The sequence below is a fragment of the Rattus rattus genome, chromosome 10 (genome assembly GCF_011064425.1).
Source record: "Rattus rattus isolate New Zealand chromosome 10, Rrattus_CSIRO_v1, whole genome shotgun sequence".
NCBI classification, from domain to species: domain Eukaryota; kingdom Metazoa; phylum Chordata; class Mammalia; order Rodentia; family Muridae; genus Rattus; species Rattus rattus.
The window spans coordinates 4731668-4758331 of record NC_046163.1 but is presented as its reverse complement, the minus strand read 5'-3'; the positions used below and the strand labels follow the sequence as shown (position 1 = coordinate 4758331).

The 26664-nt window shown below is 48.2% G+C and overlaps 1 protein-coding gene across 1 annotated transcript in view; it reads right to left on the bottom strand.

Moving 5' to 3' along the window:
- The window catches only part of Mapkapk2 (MAPK activated protein kinase 2), a 48457-nt gene that overhangs the window by 1637 nt on the left and 20156 nt on the right, over window positions 1-26664 (bottom strand). Inside the window, exons 2-9 of the mRNA XM_032915020.1 lie at window positions 3470-3609; window positions 3225-3289; window positions 3005-3084; window positions 2481-2607; window positions 1875-1950; window positions 1379-1503; window positions 581-666; window positions 382-462 (exon numbers count right to left, since the gene is read on the bottom strand). Coding sequence (XP_032770911.1) covers window positions 382-462; window positions 581-666; window positions 1379-1503; window positions 1875-1950; window positions 2481-2607; window positions 3005-3084; window positions 3225-3289; window positions 3470-3609 — 780 coding nt within the window. The remainder of the gene's footprint in view (window positions 1-381; window positions 463-580; window positions 667-1378; window positions 1504-1874; window positions 1951-2480; window positions 2608-3004; window positions 3085-3224; window positions 3290-3469; window positions 3610-26664) is intronic.

The following is a 26664-nucleotide window of genomic DNA, read 5'->3' as shown; positions in this document are numbered from 1 at the left end:
TGGGTCAGCACAGGGTGCCCACTGTGTAGCTATTCTGCCAGGAACCCTCCGACAAACCCACATAAGGGGAAGAGCCCGGGGCCAGTCATCCTCAAGAGCCTGCTTCAGTCTGGGGCTTCAGTGCCCTCTGAAAACTGAGGAGAGGGTGCCTGATGCCCTTTCAGGCCCCACTAGAGGCCCAGGAGAGGAAGGCTCATGGCAAACAGACAGCAGAGTCTGGCCAGAGCCTCTGCCACAGCCAGTGAAGGTGATGGCTCCCAGTCACCTGTTGCTATGGAGACTGGGATGAAGAACACAGACCCAAACTGTCCCTGGCCAGGCTGGCTTCCTGCTGGGGACTCCTGTGAACTGCCTCCCAGCTTCCTTCCTCAGGGGCCTCACCTTGACATCCTCCCATCGTTCCTTGTCCTCCTTCAGGACGCGGCTGGTGTGCAGTGGAGTCTGAGGGACCTTCGTAGATTGCTGAGGAGAGAGAATGGGACTGAGTGACAGTCTGGGGTGGGGGGCAGCAAAGCCCAGGTGAGGCACCATACTGAGCAACAGTCCCTTGACCCAGGTCTTCCCAGCCTGCAACGCTTACCATGATCCACGGGTGGTTCATGAATTCTGTGATGGTCATTCTCTGGGTGGGCTCTGTTTTCAGCAGATTCCGAATAAGCATCTTCACTATGGGTGAGGCAGAGAAGACATCAGGTCAAGGGACAGGACAGCTCAGGGGCCAGCGACAGACAGTTCAAGGGCCAGGATCAGACAGCTCAGGGGACAGGACAGCTCAGGGGACAGAGACAGACAGCTCAGGGAACAGGACAGCTCAGGGGGCAGGGGCAGACAGCTCAGGGGGCAGGGGCAGACAGCTCAGGGGACAGGGACAGACAGCTCAGGGGACAGGGACAGACAGCTCAGGGGACAGAGACAGACAGCTCAGGGAACAGGACAGCCCAGGGGGCAGGGGCAGACAGCTCAGGGGACAGGGACAGACAGCTCAGGGGACAGGGACAGACAGCTCAGGGGACAGGGGCAGACAGCTCAGGGGACAGGGACAGACAGCTCAGGAGACAGGGACAGACAGCTCAGGGGACAGGGGCAGACAGCTCAGGGGACAGGGACAGACAGCTCAGGAGCTGTACTTTTCCCTGCTCTCTCCTGCATGAATCAGGCTCAAAGGAGACTAGGTAGTGGCAGCTACCCAAGGAGCGATGCCTCCAAGGACCAGCATGCTGGACAAGCCCTACACATATCATGGCTCTGACCATGCCTGGGCACTTCACACAGGCAAGACACGCCTAGAAGGCACAGGAGCAGGTGCGAGTCCCCAGTTCCAGTGCACAAGTGAGAAACACCGACATGTGCATACACTCGCACGAAGGCTGGTTCCTACCTTCTTCTGATACTTCTGACCATTCTGGGTTAGGAAATTCATACTGGCCCATTCGAATGCGAGTCTTCATGCCCGGAGAGATGGCAAGGCCGTGATTGGAATAGAAGGGGGGATACCCACACAGCCTAAGGAAGAGAAGGACAACGTGGGTGTTATTTAGTTCCTGCACTGAGAACCAGGTGAGAAACTGACTCTGCTTGTAATAGTCACAGAGAAATAGGGAACTGCTGATACAGACACAGCAGGCCCAGGAGTCTAAAGTGCCAAGGATGTCACCTAAACAGCCTAGCCCGTTAGCTAGTTTCTACCACCACTTAGCAGCCCAAACCCACTAAATATCAGGTGAAACAGGGATACCTACTGGGGATTCCCAGGGATTTCCCATTCAAAGGGAAGTGCTAACGTCTGCCTCGCCCTCCTGTCCTGCAGAGGTACGAGCTTCCCCGGTTCCCTAATGCACTGCAGCCTAGCAACCATCCACGCTCCAGCCACTTACAAAATATACATGATGACACCCAAGGACCACATGTCACAGGACTTGTCATACTTCTCTGGGCCCAGGACTTCTGGAGCTGGAAAGCAAAGGTCACTGTGAGTTGCCCTGGCTCTTTGAATGCTAAGACCTCCCCTGCCTCAGAGTCCTTTCATCTCTACAGATAGGAAGAGCAGCAGCAGTGGGGGCCGGGTAAGAAGACCCTCTCCCAGAAGGGACTCTGCAGCTATAAGCTTAGGGTGCAAACACTGCTGAGAACCTCCAAACACATGTTACCCACTTAACTTCAAACATGTTCTGGGGTCCTATTCTATCAGTCAGCTGGGACTTTAGAGAAAATCTGAATCCCAGACTCTGGGAAAAACCTTGGCTCTCCTCAGGAAGAGTACACAGACACCAAATGATGCCCTGTGCCCAGCAGACTATTTCTGTAGCACTCATCACAGCTTAACCCTGGCAGCCCATTTACAGTGGAGCTCTGTCAGATCCAGTGCACAGGGACATAAAGACCCAGCACGCCTAGGTCTACAGTCTTCTGAGACGAGCAAAACAAGGGGTTGGGACAGAGCCTGGATAAAGACTTAGTCCCTGGGCCTCCTCTGAACTCACCCACATAGTACGGTGTATAACACGGAGTGGTCAAAGAGTTGTGACTGGTGGTTTCCTTGGCAAAGCCAAAATCAGTGAGTTTCAGGATGGCATTGGGTCTTTTGGAAGTGTATAAGAGGTTCTCGGGCTGTGGAGAGAGACATGGGTGAATAAGGCCCCTGTGGAAATGCTGAGGAGCTCAAGTGGAAGGACTGTGCCTTCCATTCACTGCTCGACCAGTGTGCATCCGACCAGGCCCTCTGCATCAGGCAGTGTGAGGACCTCAGCTCCCTGCTACAGAGGGCAGGAAACTGATGAGGAGCTGTGGGCAAAGCTGACTCAGAAAGCTGTGTGTGGCACAGTGAGGCGCTGATGAGCAGCCCACAGGGCTAAGTGCAGCCAAATGGGGCTTCACTGCTACATTTGTGGTCCAAAGCCCCACAAACCCCACAAACCATAGCCTGGGCTGCAGACCCATCCTGCCCTGAGGCCAGGCGGTCAGTGTGCTGGCCCAGTCTCGCAAAGCACGGGTATAAGCAGGCTACCTTGACGTCCCGGTGAGCGATGTTGATAGAGTGCAGGTACTGGATGGCCTCCCCAATGCTCTTCATGATCTCTGATGCCTCTGCAGATGAGAGAGAGAGAAACACGAGCTACCAATGCAGCCTCAGCCCCCCACACCCACCAACTCATCAGAGACACAGAGGAGCTAGGAGCTGACCATGGCTCTGTCTACCCAAAGCTACCCCCAGCAGACCCCTCTACCTCTTTCTGTGAATGCCTGGTCTCCTCGGTCCTGGATCCGACTAAAGAGCTCTCCACCATCGAGACTGGGGGGGAAAAAAAAGTACAGTGAAAGATCTGGCAACCAGCAAGTCACCCCACCCCCACACACTCTGCTGCTCCCAAAGGAAGCCAAATGCTGATATTCTGAGCTTCAAGAGGAGGCAGAGAAACCTCAGTGTGGCGTGGGGTTAGGATGCACAGAACCCACCCTGCAGGCTGCTTACCACTCCATGACAATCAGCAGGCACTTCCTCCCGGCATACAGGTTCTCATAGACGTCCACGATGTGCACGATGTGTGGGCACTGGGAAGCCCTCCAGTGCAGCTCCACCTCTCTGCGTGCCTTCGGACAGTCCTGCAGCATCTGCAAGGCCAACATCTTCTGAGTGACAAGTGTACAGTGCCCCGCCACAGACTGGGGGGAAGCCTGTGCCCAAGAGCCAGCCTTTCCACCAACACGGTCTTCCCCAGTCTCTCCCACTCGAGGACCCTGAGATGGCTCTAATCACTCAACACAGCTCAGCTTGACTCTCCAGAGCCTGAACAGCAAGGCTGAGACAACTCTCATTCCATCTGCTAAGAGCATGAAGTCTACGAAAGGCAAGGCAGCAGGCAAGCATTGAACGACAGTGTTCCACAGAGAAAGACCAAAAAGAATCACTCCGAGGACGAGAACAGGAGATTCCAGAAACTTAAAACCTAGCAGATTCAGACAGACGGTCTCTGGAGTCAGCCAGGGGCTGGCCGGAACCCTGGCGTTTAGCACCTGTGCAGCCTTGAGCCGCATTCACGTCCCTTCTTTTCCCTAGACCAGGTGTCTAGGAGCATGAAGTGAAGCTGGACCCTTGGCAGCCTTAAAGGACTGGATTCTGATCAGTCTAAACCAGCTACTAGTTTCCGCCCTTCTGCTACTGACTAGTTTAGGAATGAGCCTAACATCCAAACGGCCCAGAAGAACTCTGAAGGTGATTACTGAGACACAACCACAAAACCAACAGGGCCTCTCCTGCACCTGGCAGGTAGCAGAAAGGGGTCTGGCCTAAGACCACAGAGTAGTAAGCCAAGGGAAGCAAGGGAGTGACAGCAGCTCCTGGGATCCTCCTGGCATCACCAAGCATCCAGTCCTGCCAGGCACAACTGGAAGATGAGGCAAGAAAGCAAGGGTTCGACCTTGCTCCACAATGAAACCAGGGAAAGTCTAGGCTATGTGAGACTCTGTTTCCAAAGCAAACCAAACAAATAAATGGAAACTTTCCTGATTGCTCCAACTCTTTTTTAGAAGAATTCCATTGTTAGAACCAAAGGCACTCTAGCACATTGTACGATGGAGGGGCCACTTTTGCTCACAGCCATGCTATGAGGGTGAGACTGTGCTCCAAGGTAAGAGCTCCCGCTCCATGCAGGACACAGATGATAAAATCTGCAGGACACACACCCACCCAGATCTACCCAGACATCGCACTCTCCAACAGCCCTGAGCGGTCTGCAGTCTGAGCTGGCAGGGAAACAGGCCAGGGAGCAGACGGACTGGTGCGCGGCAGGAAGGCACGCAGGCCTTCGATAAGGTGAAGACTGGGCGCTGACTAGAATGAAGTCAACGTGGCTGAGTGAACAAGCAGGGAGACTGAGAAGAGAGCTGAGGTCTGGGCAGTGGTGTCAGGCAGCCAAGGACAGGCTCGGGATGTCCGACAGTAACACTAATGTGCTTTCAGGCTGTATTCACGCTGAGCCATTTCAGAGAGGTGGCTAAGCGTCTAGGCCAACAGCATGGCCTGAATCAGACCTGACGGATAAAAACCCAAGTCTTTCCACCCTATCGCCCAGAGTCCAAGAAACCGTTAGAGCCTGAAACTTCCTGAAGTGGCTTCAAAGAGGCAAGTTCACGAGCAGAAACCCACAAAGAACTATCTTCCACGTGTGCCGAAGTCAGTACGCAGGATGCCAGCTCCCCGGTGTCACACTGCCACCTTGTGGTCAAATGAGAACATGGCACAAGCTCTGCACAGGGATGGGGGGACTACAGGGTGTGTATTTTTATTTTTATTTTCCCATGCTGTAGGAGGAACAGAAAGAGACACTGGCCAATTCCACGTGCATGTAATTCAACTTATCAAGTAGTGACTGAACTTCTACTATAGGCCACACGTGGCACTGAACATCAAAACCAAAACAGACTGGTGATCTGAAACGTTCAGGCTACTGCAGCAGGGAAGTAGGTACTGGAAAGATTTGTAATTCATTTCTCTCTTCAATTCTCCACCAAAGTAGAGAATGAAAGTACAAAGACTCCCGCGGGGGAAGTCACCCTCACACTCTGCCTCTATATCCGAGAGCAGGAGATAGACATCAGGGATGGACATCCAGGGGGCTGTTCAGCCCCGCGTTCAGGCCACAAAGCCAAACTAGACAAAACCCTAAAGACAACGGTCAGTGCAGCAGGCAACTTTCTGAGGAAAGTCAATCCTCAGGCCGCACACTTGGTGTGGGATCCAGGAACACAACTGTCTTAGGATCAAACAAGACCGGAGTACCGCTATCCGCAGCCAGGATTGGTCCACGGCACTCACTGGGCGGGCCAGGCTCCACCTCACAGAGCGCAGGACACACGGTGTTAGGGCCAACATGGCCAACACTTCCAGCTGAAGCAAGACCACCCTTCCTCACAAATAAATGTCCAGTAGTGTCACACACCCGTAGTCCAGCACTTGTGGCTGGGCAGGAGTTCTCTCCCAGCCGGGACAAGACAGCAAGTTCAAAGCCAGCCTGGGCTAAACAGGGAGGCCATCTTACAAATGCAACAAAAAACAAAAAACAAAAAACAAAAAACAAAGAAGGTCTATGTAAGGTTCTCTTCTCTTAATCTAAAAGCACTTTCCATTCATACTGATGCCTTCTCTCCACAGGTGAGATAGGATTTGTTTCTTTAATCAAATCCCTCCCTGTCTTCCGTCACCTAGTGTAAATGTATTTTCAAGCTCTCTCCTACAGGGGAAATTTCTGGAGCGTGGCGACTTTGCCTTACTATGTCTCCCCACCCCTCACAGTGGGGAGGGGGTTGTGCACGCTAGCTGCAGGGGGGCCTCTCTCCTCCAGGTGACATCAACTGGAGCAAGACCAGGAAAATTCTCGATTCTTAGAGAAACCTAAAATTTTCCAGGAAGATGAGTAACTGAGAGGAAATTAGGTTTTATCCTCTGGAAACTTGGTTAGGGTGGGGAGATTAGAGGTAACTATGAAAAGTGTTCATTTTTAAAATACACATGGAGGTTTTAGTGGCGTTTCATTGCGATAGGGTCTCCTGTATATCCCAGTCACGTTATCAGACCCTCACTGGCTATGAAGACTAACTGAAGCTATGGAAGGCCTTCACAGCAGGCAGGCAGGCCGGCTGACGTCAAAGGGCGGGGGCATGGATGCCAAAGACACTCGTAGACAAGTGCAGCATACAGAAACCTGGAGAGAGAAAGCAAGAATGCACCAGTCTCAAGTACATGGCTAAGTAAAGACAGACGAGAGAGGCGGCCTGAGCCCTCCAGGCAGAGAGTGACTGGAAACAGCTAGAAACCCCGCAGAGTGGGGCAGCAGGGGCAGCAGAAGCCAGGGAGTCACATGGGAAAGGTCTCATTCCCACAGTGTAGCAAGGGCACTGGAGAACGAACACTGAACCCAGCTTGGGACCTGGGTTCAATTCCCAGTTCCAGATGATGGCTCACTGATATCTGAAAGTCTAGTCGTTGGGATTTAGCCTGGGGGATGGACTTTTCTACTAAAGGAAAAAGCCACAAGGCACGGAGAGGAGGTGGGCCTGGGGGCAACTGAATCTGTGACACTGGTGCTAACTACGCCTGGAACGAATTCTGTGCCTTGACTCAGCCCTATATGGCGTCTCTGAAATTCTCTTGCAGAAAAGGTCAAAAAATGTGTGTTCTAAACTAAGGTGCACAGGCCAAGGAGGCCTGAAAGTACAGCAGGGGTCAGGATCAGGTCATGGCTCCCATACGCTCTGTGAACTCCAGGGGGAGGGGGAGGGCTGTGAACTGGCGGGGAGGGGCGCGTCCTAAATCTGTTTTCTCATGTGCTGAACAGGTCCATGACAGGCCCAAGGGGCCGCTCTATTAAACACAAGTAACAACTAAAAGAACGCACGCTTCCAAGACCAGCCTGGCACACCACAGGCACCACATCAGTGTTCCGTTACCTCTGCTCTGCTGCTATTCCTGAACATTAGTTCCCCTGAGGTGGGCAGCTGGGATCCCAGGCCTGCCCACTTCCCTCAGGGGTTATTCATAGCTCAGACACCAGGCAGGGGGACCCAGGATATGGTGCAGTCTTGAGTTTCCCCTCCACACACCACTTAAAAGGGACAGCTGGAGCGGGAACGTGCCGATTCCGACCGGGTGCCAAGAGTGATGCAGAAGCCCGATTCAGACACCAAGTGTGCTGCTGTGTTGTCAAACATGACCTCTGCATTCCCAGGAGGCTGCTGGGGGGCTGGAGGGAAGCCCTGCATCGGGCACCAACTCACCACTCCCTTGGGCCAGCACCACCATCCCTCTTTCTGGACCACAAATGCTCCTTTGTACCACGTGGTTGCCACGATGCTTTGCAGGGTAAAAGGGAAGGAGGGCCTGGAAAGGCAGCCACTGTGGGCAAGTCTCTGCAGCCTCTTTCGTGACCATTCAAGTAGCAGGCAGAGCTTGGGGATGTGGGTGTTCCAATAAAATGTCTAAGTACGTCCAATGTGTCATCTCACCTGGCCCATGCCTACCTGGAACGGAACATCCTAACCTATAAATGAGGCCACCCATTATGGAGTGATCCAGCCACAGGATGTTCCAGCTAGCTGTGGCAGGACTGGAATGTGAAGCCCCCTGTAGTAGCATTTCCTCCCAGACAACTAGACACCACCTCTGCAGGCTATCTCTTAAGCTCTCGGTCTCCAGCAGAGAACCAGCTCACTCTCCCAGGGGTGGAGGCTTGAGGTTCCCAGTCGTCACCCACCCCAACCCCAGGACGTAGATTGGACCTGTTCACCCATTCCCTCACCCACTCCAGCTCTATTCATTCCTATCTTAGCACCACCACACAGGGCTCTTCCCAGGGAGAGGTGAAACGCCTTGTTTCTTCAATAAGTCTAGGCCTCTCCTTCCAGCATGAAGCCTGGAGAGGTAGAGCTTCCACACACAACACAGAGAAGCTAACTTAATTCTAGTTGGATAACTGTAGAACAAGAAAGGCCTGGAGAAGCCGCAGAGCCACGACACCAAGACAGACTGTCCTTCCTCGTTTGCTATTTCTGACAGATCCTCAAGAGTCCACACCCGTAGATCCAAGGCCAGAGAGGGACCCAGGGAAGAAACACACAGAATGCCTTCACTCTGAAAAATCTAGAATGTTCAGTGTCAGGGTAAACGGACAGCACTAAAAAATACAGCATCAGATCCCAACCATGGGAATTAATTATACTGTAAAGAGGTACATACATGCATGCAAGCACAATGCTGCTACAGAAGCAGCCATGGTGATGAGGGAGTCTCCCAAAATCACTGACAGATGCCAACAGGCTCGGAAGACAGACCACACCTCAGTCTGTGCTCCAGAGCACAGGCGATGACAGCAGACGCTGTCCATTCAATTACTCATAGATAAAGGAGCATGCCCCCCTCTGCTAGAGCAAAGCCCAGTGAGGATGCCCCATGAGTCTCCCCAGAGACTGATCTCAACCTAACAGCAGCCACAGATCCTACGCTTCTCAGATGGCAGACTACACAGAAGGACGGCAGCAGCCCTGTGTGCTGGTACAGTCAACCAGGATGTAAAACCAATTCTCTCCTTGCTACTGAGTTTTATAACTATGATGGGGGCTAAGTCTCTACCCAAAGTAACACTGACAATGAGGAATCCTCATACCAAAAGCCACAGAACACCCTCGCCACACTGCCCAGAAGTGACCTCCACTGAGGGTGACTCTCCCTGCTGTGCCCCGCCATGCTCCGGAACCACCAGAAAGGCAGTTGCAAAGGACTGAGGCTAAAGAAAAGGTCACACTATAAATGACAAATTTTTCAAAGAGTTGCAACACAGGACAGGTAACAGGATGCTAACTGAATCCTAGCAAAGATCACCAACCCAACACAAAAGTGGTTGAAGGTAGTTGAGAGAAACAGAAATTGATGGCCAAGTTAAATCACCTGCTGTAACTCGTATAGAGAGGACTTAGGAAAAGCGCCAATAACTGCACTGGGCTGGCAAACCGCTCACATTTGAACAAACTCCTTGATTTGCAAAGATCTGGGAAGCAAATTCTCACTCCTGGCTGAAAGAATTAGGAGAAATTAGGAGAAAGCCTTTCATGCCTATCAAAACTGTGTTTAAATCTCAGACCCAACCACGGCCCTACAAATCCTTTTCTTTCAGTATTTCGAGGTCAGGAAACCTACGAGCACCAACGTAAATGTCTACAAGGAAGGAGCTGATGAAGAGGGGAAGCACGGCTGGGGCCACAGAACACGGCACTCTCGGTGAGAGCACAAGGCAGCGTTATCACTGGGAGAGCACCCAAGATCCAGGTGATGCCCTGGCTGTGCTTAATGTCCTGATCTTTAATGAAAGTGCATTCACGTTCCATAAGTAGCTTTCGAAGCATAGTCCTCAAGACAAGATGCAAACACATTAAACATGAATTTAGGTTTACTATAACCGGGAAGTGTTACAGGCAACCTTTCTTGTCTTTTGTGTATCTCTGAACTGTCTTTAAAACAAAAAAAAAAAAAAAAAAAAAAAAAAAAAAGGAAAAAAAGACACTAAACAGAATGGACAACTCCATGTATGATTTTGTTGTTGTTTTGTTTCTTAAGAAGCTGGGGACAGGGCTCAATGGGCAAGAGCGCACACTGCCAAGCCTGATGACCTGAGTTCAATCCCCAGACCCATATGGTGGACTCCCACAACCACAAGTTGGTGTGTGTGTGTGTGTGTGTGTGTGTGGCGGGGGGGGGGTGGACAGAGAGACAGAAAGACAGAGAAGACGAAGACTATTATGACCTCGTGGATGCCTAAGGTCTTCTTGGAGGAATATTTCTAGTCAACAGTGCTGGGCTGGAGAAATGGTTCAGCAGTTAAGAGCACGGGCCTTAAGGCTAGAGGACCTGGTTTCAATTCCCAGTTCTACATGATGGTTCACAGATATCTCAAAGTCCAGTCATTGGGATTCAACACCTTCTTCTGGCCTCTATAGGGACTGCACTCACGATTGTCCACTGACATGGATTCAGAAAAAGAATTCATTTACATAAAACCTCAAAACATAAAGAGTTAACAGTGCTGACCACCAGTCAGTAGGCCCTACAGAAGAGCACGGATTTCCCCACCCCCTTTTTCTACTTTTCATGTTGGTCTGACTCCTTAGTGTCTGAGTGATTTCTTTCAAAGAGGAGCAGTAAGCAGGCCTTTTATATGAGTCCTCACCTGACTTATATAAGAGTTATGCACCCTCCACAGGCGTCCTCCTTCTAGAGGAGAGCAGCAGAGCTGAGAGACCATGGTGAGGTGAGCAGCAGAGCAGAGCATGGTGAGGTAGGGAGAGCCTGCTGCACAAGTACGCGGGAGACTAAGAAGGCAATATTACAAAATTCTGGAGAAGGGAGACAAAATATGACAGATGGCAAAGTAAACTGGCTCCAAACTGCACTGCTCACAGCTTCCGAGCTGGGTAGACAGACACGGGCCTGACACCGCAGGACAGTGCTTCCTAGGAGTCCCGGGTCACATGGTGGCTTGAGTGAGAAATGACCTCCAGAGGCTCAGAGTATTGAACACCCGGTCCCCACTTGGTGCTGCTTTTAAAAAATGAAATCAGAGTTTGGAAGGAACCTTTAGGATGTGCAGCCTTGCTGGAGGAAGTTTATCATTTAAGGTGGGGTTTAAGGATGTCCAGTCTCCCCCACTTCCTTCTCCTGCTTCCTCTGTGCCACAGAAACACGGTCAACCAGCTTCTACCCCTCAGGCATGGCATGCCTTCCTACCATTATGGACTCTAGCCCTCTGAATCACAAGCCAAAATAAACGCTAAGTTGATTCTGAGCCTAGTACTTACCATAGAAACATAGTAAGCTAGTCTAGTTAGGAGGACAGACGACTAGGGATACAGATGCTCTTTCTGTTCCAACAGATGACTATGACCTAGAGACAAAATGAGTTGTCATTTGTACTGAAACTACCCTGTGCCGGTCACACAAGGCAAGGCAATATTGCACATCCTGGCCTAAGAGACCCACAGGATTTAATCTACTGCTGGCTCCCCTTTCAAAGATGGCACCTGAGGCCCACTGAAGCCACGTGCCCGACGCCAACCAGGAAGTAACTGATAAATCTAAGAGTCACACTCCAGTCTTCGGACTCTTTGGTATATGTCTGATAGCAGTGGCTTGTTTTCCCATGAGCTGTAAGGAGTGTGAGCATTGAGTTTTCACTCCTGACAGCCCTCATCCGTCCTCCTAGTCATCTCCCACTGTGCGTATCAACCTTGCATCTACTTGACACAGGCTGGAGTCATCTGAGAGGAGGGAACCCAAATGAGCAAACGCCTCCATAAGACTGCGGTAGGTGGACCTGAAGGGCACTTTCTTAGTTAGTGATTCGTGAGGGAGGCTCCAGCCCATGGTGGTTGGGGCCATCCCTAGGCTGGTGGTACTGGGTTTCGTAGAAAGCAAAATTTAACAAGCCACAGGGAGAAGCCAGTAAGCAGCACCCTCCACGGTCTCTGTATCAGCTCCTGCCTCCTGGTTCCTGCCCATATGAGTTCCTGTCCTGACTTCTTTTGATGATGAACAGTGGTGTTCCCGCCCCAACTTCGGTTTTGGCCACAGTATTTTATCCCAGCAATAGAAACCCTAAGACACCATCCCTGCGGTCTTCCCAGGCCTTTCTGCAGTTCCTCATTCTTATACATCCTCTCTCTCTCTCTCTCCTCTCTCCCCTCTCTCTCTCTCCCTCTCTCCCTCTCTCTCTCTCCCCTCTCTCCCTCTCTCTCTCTCCCTCCCTCTCTCTCTCTCTCCCTTTCTCTCTCTCTCCCTCTCCTCCTTCCTCTCTCTCCTCTCTTTTTTTCCCTCTCTCTCTCCCTCCCCCCTGTCTCTCTCTCCTCTCCCTTCTCTCTCTCTCTCCTCTCTCTCCCTCTCTCTCTCCCCTCTCCCCCCCCCCTCTCTCTCTCACACACAGCTGCTCCATTTCTGAGGTCCACTGCAAAACCTAACATGGAGGAGTGGCAACGGACATTAATTAACTGATTAAATTGAAGGACTGCATCAGCCATGGCTTCCAGTAAATCACAAGGCATCGTTCCCAGAAATGGAGACAAAGCCCGCTGGAAAGAAGACAGGCCAAACTCTTTAAGGTCAAGGTACAGGAAGAAAAATGACGAACTTCTTTAGTATTTAGTAGGTGAGACTTGTGAGAATCAGCAGAGATCTTTTTTAATTACAGAAGAAAGAGGTCGGGCGCTCAGTCCGTTTGCTCTGCCACAGAAATGGTCAAGTTTTGACTCAAATGGTGAAGTGCAGCACCCTTTTCTGGACTCCGTTTAGCTGAATAAAGCTCACGGCACACAAACCTAAACAGGTCTGACGGGAGGGAGTAGGATGGGGAGGAGAATGTTCTCAGGAATTTGTGAGCATCAAACGCAACACGTCTAATGCTGGGTAAAGAGAAGGAGAACCAGAAGGTGGAAGTTGTCCGTGCAACACACAGGAGAATGGCTGAGAGGGAGACATGAGCTATTCTTTTCCACATTGCTAATAAAAATGTCCCAGATGGAGGACAGAGCTCAAGTCCCTGAACACAAGAATCCACATGGCAGAGACGTTAACTTCTGCTCTGCTAAGAATGGGGCCCTTGGTAATGTCTTGTCTTACCCGAGACACCGTCCCTCACCCAGCTGAAGACAGCAGCGGCAAAGGCGGTGCCACTCTAAGCTGACTGCCCAGGGAAGGTTTGATGCTTAAACACAGATAGCCCTAGCAAAAGCAAGAGCAACGACATCACACTGAGAGAAGCACCCTTGTTCAAAGTCAGAGAGGGGACAGGGGGTGGGGAGACCTGCAGGTTAGACCAATATTTGGACCAATATTCAGATGTTGAGAGAAAGCTGCAATGGGAAGAAACCTGAAAATCTGCCTGAAAAGGTACAGCCAAGTGTCCGACAAGTGAATTCTAACACAATAACCCAGGAAGAAGGAGGCAGGAGGCCCTGCCACAAAGCTCAGTGTAAGTTTAACTTTTATTTGCCTGATGTAATTGTCATCTTCCAGGCTTACTGACTCGGTCTGCTAACTAAGGCCTAATCATGGAAGCTTCTAGCCTCTGTACAATCTAATCCAGGCCTAGAACATTTTCAGTCCCTGAGACTGCTGAATAAGCTCACCCTTCCCAGTTCTTCCTGAACTCTAACTGACTGATTCAACTCAGCTGTTCTGATTCAAACTCCTCTCCCAGCTGACTGATTCAAAATGGCTTCTCTCAGTCTCTGCTGAATTGCTCTGCTTGACCTCACATAAACTTTGGCAATATGTTCTAATCTACCGGCTCCTCATTCTCTGTCTTTTTCTGTCTAGATTGTTCTCTCCCTCTGCAACCTGTCTCTGTACAACTGCCCCAGTAAATCTGCCCTCTCTCCTCTCTGCACTGGTCTCTTAAGTCGACTACCTTTCCTCTCTTCTCAAGAGAATTGGGCATCTCTTAGTCTGTCAAATCTTTCTCTGATTTGCCACTTTGTCTGCCACTCAATTAGACATCACTTTCAAATATGTGTGGTTCCTTCTACAAACTAACTTCACCTTCACTGTTTGGGATTAAAGGTGTGTACTAAGGGTGTGTGTGTGTGTGTGTGTGTATTCCAGCCAGAAGGATTAAAGGTATATAAGAATGGTATATAAGAACAAAAATCACATTTTTTGTTTTTTGTTTTTGTTTTTGTTTTTGTTTTTTTAAGTAAATAACAAAGTCTTGGGGTTTACACTGTGATCAAATATCCTGTAACATTTCCCCCTTTTTGTCTAAGCTAAAAATAGTACACAACTTAACTTTTTACAACAGAAACAACTACCAACCCCACAAACTTAACAATTGGAATGTCCTTACGATGATCTTTTGATATGATGACCCTCCCTAACTGCAGACCTGATCATCTGTCCTCAGCAAATGTTCACTTCAGATCAAGGTTTTCCGTCTGCCAGTCTGAGGAACGACTGTTCTTCAGTGGGTGTGGAGAAGAGGATCTGCTTTCTGTCTTGTCTTCGTTTCTGTCTTTCCGCTGTGTCTCTTCCTTCCTTGAGTCATCCCTTTCATGTGGAAGTTTCTATTACTCCGATCGAATCTTTATCAGTTTTGATAGAACCAATAGTCTTTCATAGGCAAAACCTCTTCCCCAACTTACCGCACTCCCTGAGTCCCATTCTGCCATTCTTTAAAGTATACAAGTTGATCTAATTCAGCAGATTTTATCCTACAATCCAGTGTCTTTAGCTAATCTTATTTTCCCTTTCTATTTACCAAGGTACAATTACGTAGGTTGATGTCATTGTGCAGACGAAGGTGGGTACAGGATAGAACGAGGCCTGTCACTGGATGAGAAGGAAGGCGGGTGTTAGAGAGGCAGAGGAGACCAGAGGGAGGGGGAGGGAGCAGAGAGAACATGGAAGGGGATGTTAAGATTCCTCTCTGCACAGATTACAGATGTTAGGACTATTCTTTTTTTTTTTTCCATTTTAATTAAATTGGGTATTTCTTATTTACATTTCTTTTTTAATTTTTTTTATCATATATTTCTTTACTTACATTTCAAAGATTATTTCCCTTCCCGGTTTCCTGTCCATAAACCCCCATTCCCTCCCCTCCCCATCCCCCATATTCCCCTGCACTGGGGGTCCAACCTTGGCAAGACCAAGGACTTCCCCTTCCATTGGTGCCCCAACAAGGCTATTCTCTGCTACATATGCAGTTGGAGCCCTGGGTCAGTCCATGTATAGTCTTTCGAGAGTGGTTTAGTCCCTGGAAGCTCTGGTTGGTTGACATTGTTGTTTTTATGGGGTTGCAAGCTCCTTCAACTCTTTCAATACTTCCTCTAATTCCCCCCAAGGGGGTCCTATTCTCAGTTCGGTGGTTTGCTGCTAGCATTGACCTCTGTATTAGACATGCTCTGGATGCATCTCTCAGGAGAGATCTATATCCAGTCCCTTTCCTTGCAATTTTTAGCTTCATCAATCTTATCTAGTTTTGGTGGCTGTATATAAATGGACCACATGTGCGTCAGGCTCTGAATGGTCATTCCTTGAATCGCTGCTCTAAACTTTGCTTCCATATCCCCTCCTATGAATATCCCCCCCCCGCTTTTTTTCTTTATTAACTTGAGTATTTCTTATTTACATTTCGATTGTTATTCCCTTTCCCAGTTTCCAGTCCAACATCCCCCTAACCCCTCCCCCTCCCCTTCTCTATGGGTGTTCCCCACCCCATCCTCCCTTCGTTACCACCCTCCCCCCAACAAACCAGTTCACTGGGGGTTCATTCTTGGCAGGACCAAGGGCTTCTCCTTCCACTGGTGCTCTTACTAGGCTATTCATTGCTACCTATGAGGTTGGAGCCCAGGGTCAGTCCATGTATAGTCTTTGGGTAGTGGCTTAGTCCCTGGAAGCTCTGGTTGGTTGGGATTGTTGTTCATATGGGGTCTCAAGCCCCTTCAAGCTCTTTCAGTCCTTTCTCTGATTCCTTCAACAGGTGTCCCTTTCTCAGTTCAGTGGTTTGCTGCTGGCATTCACCTATGTATTTGCCATATTCTGGCTGTGTCTCTCAGGAGAGATCTACATCCGGCTCCTGTCAGCCTGCACTTCTTAGCTTCATCCATCTTATCTACTTTGGTGGCTGTATGTGTATGGGCCACATGTGGGGCAGGCTCTGAATGGGTGTTCTTTCAGGCTCTGTTCTAAACTTTGCCTCCCTATTCCCTCCCAAGGGTATTCTTCTTCCCCTTTTAAAGAAGGAGTGAAGGGGTTGGGGATTTAGCTCAATGTTAGAGCGCTTGCCTAGGAAGCCCAAGGCCCTGGGTCCGGTCCCCAACCCCGAAAAAAAAAAGGACTGAAGTATCTACCCTTCGGTCTTCCAAAAAAAATAAAGAAGGAGTGAAGCATTCACATTTTGGTCATTCTTCTTGAGTTTCATGTGTTCTGTGCATCTAGGGTAATTTGAGCATTTGGGCTAATATTCACTTATCAATGAGTGCATACCATGTGTGTTTTTCTGTGATTGGGTTACCTCACACAGGATGATATTTTCCAGTTCCAACCATTTGCCTACGAATTTCATAAAGTCGTTGTTTTTGATAGCTGAGTAATATTCCATTGTGTAGATGTACCACATTTTCTGTATCCATTCCTCTGTTGAAGGGCATCTGGGTTCTTTCCAGCTTCTGGCTATTATAAATAAGGCTGCTATGAACATTGTGGAGCACGTGTGTTAGGACTATTCTTAAGGGATGGATGTGTACAGGATTTTGTGTTGTCTAGATGGGCAAATGATATCAATTGGATCAGAGGATATTTTGTGATGTGTTCTTTCATTTGGCGACTTAATTGAGTTCAAGAGAGTGTATGGTGGCCGGATGCACCAGGCCTCCACGGAATTGGGATGTGATGCCTGGCTTGGTGGAAACCAGCCAAGAGAGCTGTGAGTGAGGGCCAGGCAGCCTGACAGGGTGCAGCATTGCAATGGCTTTCTGACAGTGGGTCAAGAAGTAAGTAGATGGGGGCAGCATGGAGCCTCTGAGATAAATTAGCAATAGTTCCAAAGGTCCACCAGAGGCAGAACTAGAGAGAGATCACACAACCACACACACACACACACACACCGGAATCAGTTCCACAGGTTTTTTGGGGTTTTTGTTTTGGTTTGGTTTGGTTTTTTACCGCAAGACAATTAGATCTTTATGAATCCACACATAAACTAGACGTTTAGACACATGCATTCCATGCCCAGCACAACACCAGAGAGCCAGGCTTCTTACCCACTGTCGATGGGTGGCTCAAGCCTCAGTTTCATTAGGGTCCACCAGTCCACAATTAAGCAGTTCCTGTCCCTTTGCTTCTCCTGTCTTTCGTCTCTCAAGCTTTTGTACAACCATAGCTATTTTTCTTGTTGTAGAGCTATTTTTCCAAGAGGAAAAATAAAAGATTGCCATTGAAAGTAGGGAGGGCTTTACCCTGGTGGTCACAATTGCGGTGAGTACGATGATGACTGTTTTAAGTGGCATTTCTATCCCCTCGACTCCTACCCTTGCTCTCGAGGGACCTGAAATGGAGTCTGCCATTTTTTAATGTCTATAGGATTGTCTTTTGGGACGGCTGTGGTTGGCTCAAGATTTGCTGTCTCTGCTGGGCTGTTAGGCTTCAGAGTTTCCCCAGTCTCTCCGGGCATCCTGCCCACCTTAAAGAACTGACGCTTCCCTCTGGAGATGGTCCGGGGCTAATGTCTCCTCTGTGGCTTTCTGTCAGGTGTCCCCTGTCCTCTGCAGTGTTCTGTCAGAAGTCTTCTGCTTTCTGCAACATTAGTGGTTCTCTTCTCCTCCAATCAAATTGGATTTTCTTCCAACCAAATTGAGCGACAGATGTAAATGCACCTTTTATCCTCCCGGAAAGATAAAAAAAAAAAAACCCTGCCGGGCTCTAACTCTGCAGGGTTCCTTTGTTAGGTTATCTTTCCCAGGGCAAAATGTTTTTTGGCTACAGAAAAAAAATTCTTTCAATTGAAATTTTTAGAATTTGAATTTTTGAAACTAAATATACCTTAGTGGATAAATACACCTATATTCTCCTTTCTCTTTACATATGTACTTTTTTCAAGGTTAAGTGTATTTATTTTTAGATCACAAAGGACATTCACTTTGAATTTCAGCCTGCCTTTTGCAAGTGGCTTTTAAATTTAAATCCCTGTAATTCTTATGTGCCTGCCTCTGCCTCCCAAGTGCTGGGATTACAGGTCTGAACCACATGGATATGAATTCCTTGAACACGGTCTGTGATTTCTCTGGTGTGCAAACATACTAATTAGGAGCCGCATCTGAGTTTCGTCCCAGGGTGTGGGATTAAAGGCATGCAATGCCACCTTGTTCACGGTAACTCTGGAATTTAGAAAACAACTTCTAGAGATCCAGCTGTTTCTGCTGGGGTTAAAGGCATGAGCTGCCACTGCCCTGCTCAAATGTTTTATTGTAGCTTCAAATCACCTAACAGAGATGTAGAAAACAGGTTTGAACTGTAGTAACCCTTTGGATTACTTAAATCTCTTACTTGTGTTTTAAATACTAAACAGGGGCTGGAGAGATGGCTCAGTGGTTAAGAGCACTGACTGCTCTTCCAAAGGTCCTGAGTTCAATTCCCAGCAACCACATGGTGGCTCACAACCATCTGTAATGAGATCTGATGCCCTCTTCTGGTGTGTCTGAACATAGCTACAGTGTACTTATATATAATATATAATAAATAAATAAATAAATTAAATACTAAACAACAAAAATACCCTTTCAGGCCACATGGCAATCTACAGTCTGACATTCTAACATGGAGTTAGGACGCACACTTTCAGAAAACCTAGTCCTCATTTCATGTCAGTAAGGTAAGTGTGCCTCTGGTGGATTATCATTCGAAAATATTATTATTTTTATTTCTTCACATCTGATCAAATGAAAGGCATCTGCTAGCCGTTATAAGTTAGTTTGAACTGAATGACCAAGCTGATGGACCAAACTTACTCAGGAGGTCTCTTCTGTTTGAATCTAAACTTTATCAAGTTTGATGGTACCCACAGCTTTTCTTCTTCTGTGGAAACAAAGACAAAAACCTCTTCCCCAACTTCACACATATCCTGGTTTCCGTATGAAGTCCACACATCTTTAAAATATACAGGGTGATTTAATTCAGTTTTTTCCACTATCCAATGTCTCCCCGAAGCTCTTGTGTCCTGCTCATAGAAACCTGGACAATCTGTGACTGTTCTTGACGAATAATACCCTTTAATATTTTTCTCGGAAGCATTCTTTATTTTATGGTTTGTTTCTGAGGCTGGAGGACTGTTAATCTGTGTTTTCCACTGCTGCAACAAATCACGTCCTCATAAATCCATGGCTGTATTAGCCACATGTGGCTTTAATTTGCCTATTTGTCCTCCTGGTCCAGTACATTCGACCCATCTTGTCTTGGTTTTACCTCAGATAAAGTTCCAATACCTAGAAGCTGAATGTTTACCTCATGAAGAGGCCAATCTGAATGCCAAAATTTTGGTAAAATTGTTACATCTGTCCCAGTGTCTAGTACGCCTTCAGTTTCAATGCTATTTATCTGTATTTTCAGCCTTGATCTCTGATCATTTATAGCAGTTTGCCAAAATACTTGTTTTCTGGTCTCTCCTGAATTTTTTGTTTTATCTACTGAAGCTCTTCTAATCTTGATTTTATCCAGAGCAGTGTTTTTAAAAATAGGCATTCAATCTTTTAATTGTTCTATAAATGAGTTTCTCATGCTGACAGGGAATGACTGAATCGAGTTTGATATTGGAGCCTTTTGGAGGCCCCTAGGGCATTTCCCAATGGCAAGGGGTTACCTTGCCTATCCCTTGTGGATCTGCATTCATTAGTCCAATGTTGGGCTTTACCTCACCTTCTGCAGACTCCAAAAGGCTGAGGTCTTCTTTTTGAATTATCTCTAGGAAAAACATTACTAGGTTCTAGAGATACCTTGTATACAATACCTTTTTTTTTTTAAACCACTTACTGGTTTGCTTATTTATTTATTTATTTATTTATTTATTTATTTATTTATTTATTTATTATGTACACAGTGTTCCACCTGCATATACGCCTGCCCGCCAGAAGAGGGTGCCAGATCCCACTACAGATGGTTGTGAGCCACTATGTGGTTGCTGGGAATTGAACTCAGGACTTCTGGAAGAGCAAGCAGTCAGGGCGCTCAAACCTCTGAGCCATCTCTCCAGTCCCTACAATCCCTTTTCAAATGACCTTGCTTTCCACGATTAAAACATCTGCCATTTTGATTTTTCTTTAAACTTTCAGACATTACTTCTCCTATCAGAGTAGGATCATAAATGTGAGATCTAATAGCACCTGCATTTCTAATCGCAGGGAAAGTGAGGTAGGTAGAAAATGAGAACAGAGCGACCCTATGTATGAACTAGTAGCTGCAGCCAAAGTCAAAAAGAATCAGGGAGGAAGTGGCCCCTGTTGAGAACAGGCAGAAAATGGCAGAATGTCCATTGCTACTATGCACATCTTTTCTAGCACGAAGGCTGGATTTCAGACTAGAACATGGGAAAGGAAGCAATACACAATCCTAAGTGCTAACAGCGTACCGACTAAGAGGGTACGGGAAACACATGGCCTATTTTACATGCACCATCTCTGGCCAAGCTGGGGTAGATCAACTAGACCTCCACCATCCAGCCTGGGCTCCCTGAGAAACCACAGCCAGTGACCCTCGTTTCTTTTCTCAAAGAGTTACTAATTTATGCTTAGGTCCCTTTGGTGGTGCAATTTTGAGAGGTTCTGGACAATTTAAGAGGTTGAGACCTGACTAGAGAAAGCAGGTCACTGAAGGTAAGTCCTTGGATGGATTCCGTCACCAGCCCCCATCTTGCTAGTCCCCATAAACAGCTTTTTACCACATGCCTCCAAGCACATGGGGTCAAGTGACTGTGGATTGGACTCTCTGAACCTTGAGCCATAAACCCCTCCTCAGAAGGTTTTGCTAAGGTGTTTGGTCATAACAAGGCAAAAGCTAAAACACTGGTGTTACTTGCACTATGAGTCTTCTCCCACCATAGACCAAGACAATGTCTTGTCCATTCTTTGATGCCAAGTCTTAAGTCCCCAGTACATGGCACTTGAGTGGTATTCTGTAAAAATCGACTTGCCGACTAACTCAGAGAATCCACCCCATGGCAAAACAAGGAATGCCATCCTTGGCTTTGTCTAACATTTTACCACTGAGCCAACTGAAGCCATCACAGAGAAGAAGCTCATCACGCCTGCAAGTTCTGAAGGAGCAGAGAGAGATCGGGAGTGTTCTGGGCAACGGGTGTGCGTGTGTGTGTGTGTGTGTGTGTGTGTGTGTGTGTGTGTGTGTGTGTGTGTGTGTGTGTGTGTGTTGGTTCTTGTTTTAAGATGTAATAGGAAAAAACATGAGGCAAACGTCACCTCCCAAAGTCCCGTTAGCATTTCCAGAGAGTCACTACAACAGCAGAGGAGGAAGGAACCTTGTCACAGAAGTCAGCTCTGGAGCAAAGGCTCTGCCTGCCTGGGTGGACCCAGCCGGTCTGCCACTGTCAGGCCAGCTTCCTATGTTACACCTCCAGTTCCTTTTGACACAGAATGGGACACTAATGTATCTACTTCAGGGAGGCGTTAATAAAACTGTGCTTAGAACTGTGCCTCCTGCGATAAACATACTTGTTGGGTTTTGCTATTAAGCTACTTTGAATCAAAACGAAGGGTGTAAAGAATTGTGACTAAAGATGTAGTTCAAATACCAACTTCAACCTTGCCTGCCCTTAGTCACACCTTCATTTTCTCAATCTACACTACCCTCAGCCACCTAATGCAGACAATGGCAGTTCTAGATACGTATCAAAACATGCCATGAGTTTCTCAGTAGGAGACAACTAAGAATCGGGAACATGAACCGTCCCAGATGACCTGCCGACCAATAACCAACTTGTCGTCAAGGCCCACGGTACTACCACAAGCACAGTGACTGTGCACTGAGGCGCTCACAGAGAACTTTGTATCCCACACAATCACTCAATGCTAATCCTCCATGGCAGCCGAAATCTGAGCCGTGCTGCCAAGGACTGGGGAAACTCATGAGCACTGGAAAATGAAGACTACACGAAACACGTAGCTTGGCAGTGTGCACACTAATGACCCATAGTCATTGGCTTTAGGAAGCGAAGCTACGGCCCCCCGCCCCCATCAAGATCACTTCATTCTACTTCCTGATAGGCAGGAACAAATTACTCCAATTCCAGCCCTACGTGAGGATCTCCAAGGGGAATGCTGCCCCGCAAACCTAACAGAGACCTGTCCTCTAGAGAGTGAAGGAGAAACAAGACTGTAAAACATGGACTGCTTCGTGTGTGTGCGTGTCCTGTGCAGGCGCCATGATAGTGTCCTCTGTACAACTCCATCTTTAGTGAGCGTGGTGTCACCAAACTGGATTGATGCCCAAGGCACCCCTGGCGGTTATCTGGCCAAAATGCTCATTATCTGTGCTTTGGGGAGCACACCTCAACTGCATCTATTCAGGCCGTAACACCGCTCATTCCTACAAAACACAGGACAGCATCAACTTCTACCCTGCCCCACCACAAAGATGCATCTAGTCAATAATATCACAGCTAAGAAAGGCTGATTTAAACCACAGCCCAGATAAAGCTAATTTTAACAGTAGCTTTTTCATCAGATAGAAGCAAAGATTAAATGATACAACAGCAAACAGAACTTACGCAGCTCGTGTTTTTAGTATCGAAGGTCAACATGACGTTACACCGAGTATCGTAATGGCAACGTCAGTCGGACGGGCTGCACTTTGATGAACATTAACTCGTCTGGCACAGGATCACATCCAGAGTGCCGCTGCTCAGTTCTGGGCCACACTGTGAAAACTGTGCTCCTTCTCAGAAGAGAATAACCAGGCTGTGGCTGATCTGAGGACCACAACACAAGAGAAATGGTCTGGAAAACTAGAGCAACAGGCCTGAAGAAGACAGCCCTCAAGAGGGCGTCAAGGGCTCAAAGCAGTGACAGTCCTAAGACCCCACACAGTGCCATCAAAAAAGGACTAAATCCTACTTTTCTCAGTGGTAGCAAGTGGGTTAACAATGATAACGTCTTGTAAGATGACCACTTTCCTCTCCCCTCAAAAGCTGGGTGGGCTCCAAGGAGAGCCCACCATCTTGGGGAGAATAACTTGGTTGAGGAGTAGGCTCGCCCTAATCGCTGACAGTCAGAAGACAGGGCAGTTGGCCAGAAACAAGAATCAGCCTCCAGCACCCAAGCAATCACATGCCAGCTACTTCCCCAGGAGAAATGAAAACATTAGGCTCATAAGAAAAAGACCTGTGCAAGAAGCACTGGAAGCTTATTCATCAGTTCTCAAAACTGGAAACCACCCAAACACCCATCCATAGGAGAAAAGATAAGCAAATTATCATGCCCACACAATGGAACAGGACTCAGCACACGGAGTAACAGACGGCCTACATATTACCATGTGGCTAAACCTCACACCACAGTTCATGCATGCATGCATGCGCACAAACACATGCATACAAACACGAGTGGAGTGGCCCGAATGCGTGTGTATCCAGTGTATGTGTGTGTGTCCATCTTATAAAGGGGTCTCTATCGTGCGTGTGTGTGTGTGTGTGTGTGTGTGTGTGTGTGTGTCCATCTTGTGAAGAGGTACATATTGGTATGGTTGAGAGAGGCATGGAATAATTTACTAGAGTAATAAGCTTTTCGCTATAGAGATTTGAGTTGTATATGGAACCTCTGTCAAGCTTTATCAAATTAAGATTTTTATAATTCATTGCTATTTAATTTTACAACAACAACAAAAAAAAACAAAACAAAAAAAACAAAAATCAAACCACACACATTAGCAAATACTAGGACCTAACGCAAATGCATGCTGAAAGTACAGGATGAAATGCACTGGTGTCGGAACCCACTCTGAAGTGTCCCCTGCAAATACAATGACCTGTATGGAGAGGTCACCTGAGTGGAGAGAATGACAGAACAGTATGGTGACTGGCTAATGAGAGAACAGGGTGGCTGGGCAGACGGTGTTAACCACACATCACGGTGAGACACTACGATAAAAAGAACAGCCAGGCTCCAGTACCACAAGGACCGAGAAGTGGCAGGAAGAGCAAAGTGTGCTCGTTTCAGCCCACATGGGGTCTGTCTCTCAAGGCAAGAACTATGAAGGCCAGGCTGACCCAGTAACAGGCAACTCTACAGCACAGAGCACATGTAAAGTTGGTGCTCGGACCTTGGATGTCATCATCCCTGCTCCTGTGGGACCAGCTGCATCACTGTGTGACAGTCAGAAGCAAGTCCCGCCCACTCCAGCCTTGACTGAGGAGCTCGGCGCCCACCGGGTGCAGAATCAGAGCAGTGGGCTGCCCAGCTTTGACAGCCCAGTATTTATAACATCTCTAGAAACCACTTCTCTAGATGGAAACCAAATACAGATATCAATCAGAGCTTCGCTCATCTCCACACAGGCCAAAAGCAGGAACCTGCTGCTTCACCAATGGCTCCTCAAGAAACAGCCTGAAACCCAAGCAGACCTTGACCATGGATGCTCCACTTTGCAGAAGAGCCACAGCAAAGATCTGAATCAGCAAATAGAGGCCCCCTCCCCCCTCTTCTGTGTGTGTGTGTGTGTGTGTGTGTGTGTGTGCTTGTTTCTGGCACAAAGAAAATTATGGAAGCCAAAGAGAATTAAAGAAATTTTCTAGATGGAAAAAAAAAAAAACGGGGTTAGGGATTTAGCTCAGTGGTAGAGCGCTTGCCTAGCAAGCGCAAGGCCCTGGGTTCGGTCCCCAGCTCCGGAAAAAAAAAAAAAAGAAAAAAAAGAAAAAGAAAAAAAAAAAAGAAAGAAAGAAAAAACCACTGATATTTTCAAAAGTCCAGTTTCAATAACATTAAGATTGCCTTCTCTGTTCTCACCCCTGACATAGATCATCTAAATCTGGCCCCACAGACGACATTTAATAGATTTTGCTGAGAGATAAAGAAAAGCAAGCCGGTTCTAACTTAGGCGCCACCATTAGCTTACTGAGAAACTACACCCAAGTTGCTTTCCCTGTTTTCTTCCCTACATGATCTAAGACATGCCTGTCATGTGGAGGCCCTGTGGGGCTCCCCAGAAAAGCACAAGACACCAGTGAACCTCCTGGCTATCAATGCCTACAACTGGCCAGGCTCTCTCTCACCCTCGCCCTTCTGGTTTCCAGGGATCCTGAACCGTCTGGAGCTTCTGGACTCGGGGGGTCTTAAAGGAAGAGGGAATATACATTCCAAGTAAAAATGTCTCACAAAGCAAGACAACTGCTAGGCCACCGGTCTGAGGCAAAGGATGGGTGGGTGAGTGACAGCTGAGAGGCTATGGTGGTTTAAATGAGAAACTATAGACTCAGGCATCTCAACACATGGTCCCCAGATGGGGGCACTGTTTGGAGAGATCAAGGCCTAGCTGGGGTGGAAAAAAAACTGGGGACTTTGAGGGTTTAAAGGCCCCACTTCCAGTATCTCCTCTGTACTTCAGGAAGCACTCTCTCACTTCCTGCTGCTGCCTACCAAGCCTCTGTCTGCCGTAATGGGCTCTCACCCCCTGAAACAGTAAGCCAAAATAAACACCTTAAATTGCCTTTGTTTGGTCAAGGTGCTTTATCTTAGCAACAAAGTAACGAGTACAGAGGTCAAGACCCCCAAAGAGGAGCCTGAGGAGGGAGGAGGAAGTCCCTGCAGTGCCTGGGTAGTGCAAGTCCTGCTCCTACCCTGGAATGACGGTGCCAGTCACTGAGGAAAACTCATCACACAAAATAGCAGGATATCCCCTAAAGCCAGGCGGGCCACAGTGCAGGGCACTGACACAAGGCTAGACCTAAAGAGGCAACAGTGTTGCAATGGCCGCTCTTCCTCATACAAGTGCACTGCATTCTGACTCGAATCCAAGAGGGTTAGAGGCACCAAAAGATGATGGACAGGCAGCCACTACAGCATTAGGCTCAGCCACCGCCCTGCTTCCTAGCCTTCAGGGGCTCGGGATAAAAGCTGGCACTGCCTGCCACAACCTGGAAAAAGTGAAGATTTCTAAATACACAAAGCTCCACGAAGAGGGTGTGTTTCCATCATGACCAATTCATCTGGACAAAATCTGAAGGTCTTCCTCCCGTTAGCAGTGATGCATCCCCAGCTGATGGGGGAGTCATCCCACACTCCTCTCGTGTGTTCAGGCCTTCTTCACCCCTCAGCCCACCTCTACCTCAGTGAGGAGGTTCCTTTCCTACCACAGAACAGTCTTGGGGAGTCACAGCTGCTGGTCATCCCAGATGCCCTGGAGGCTAGGCGTCTGCAGGCACAACCCCAGTTGGCAGTAGTGGCTAATGCTGCTGCTTCTCATATCAAAGCTGGCCTCCCCGTCTTAGGACAAGTAGTTAGGGCCAGCATGGGCCTTTTCTCCACAGGGCTTGCCCTTCCCCCTTTTCAATAACTGGGCCTCTTGTTACTTGTAAGACCAGAGAACATGTCGGAGAGCTGAAAACTTAGCCCCACTTAGCTCTTGCAGAGGACATC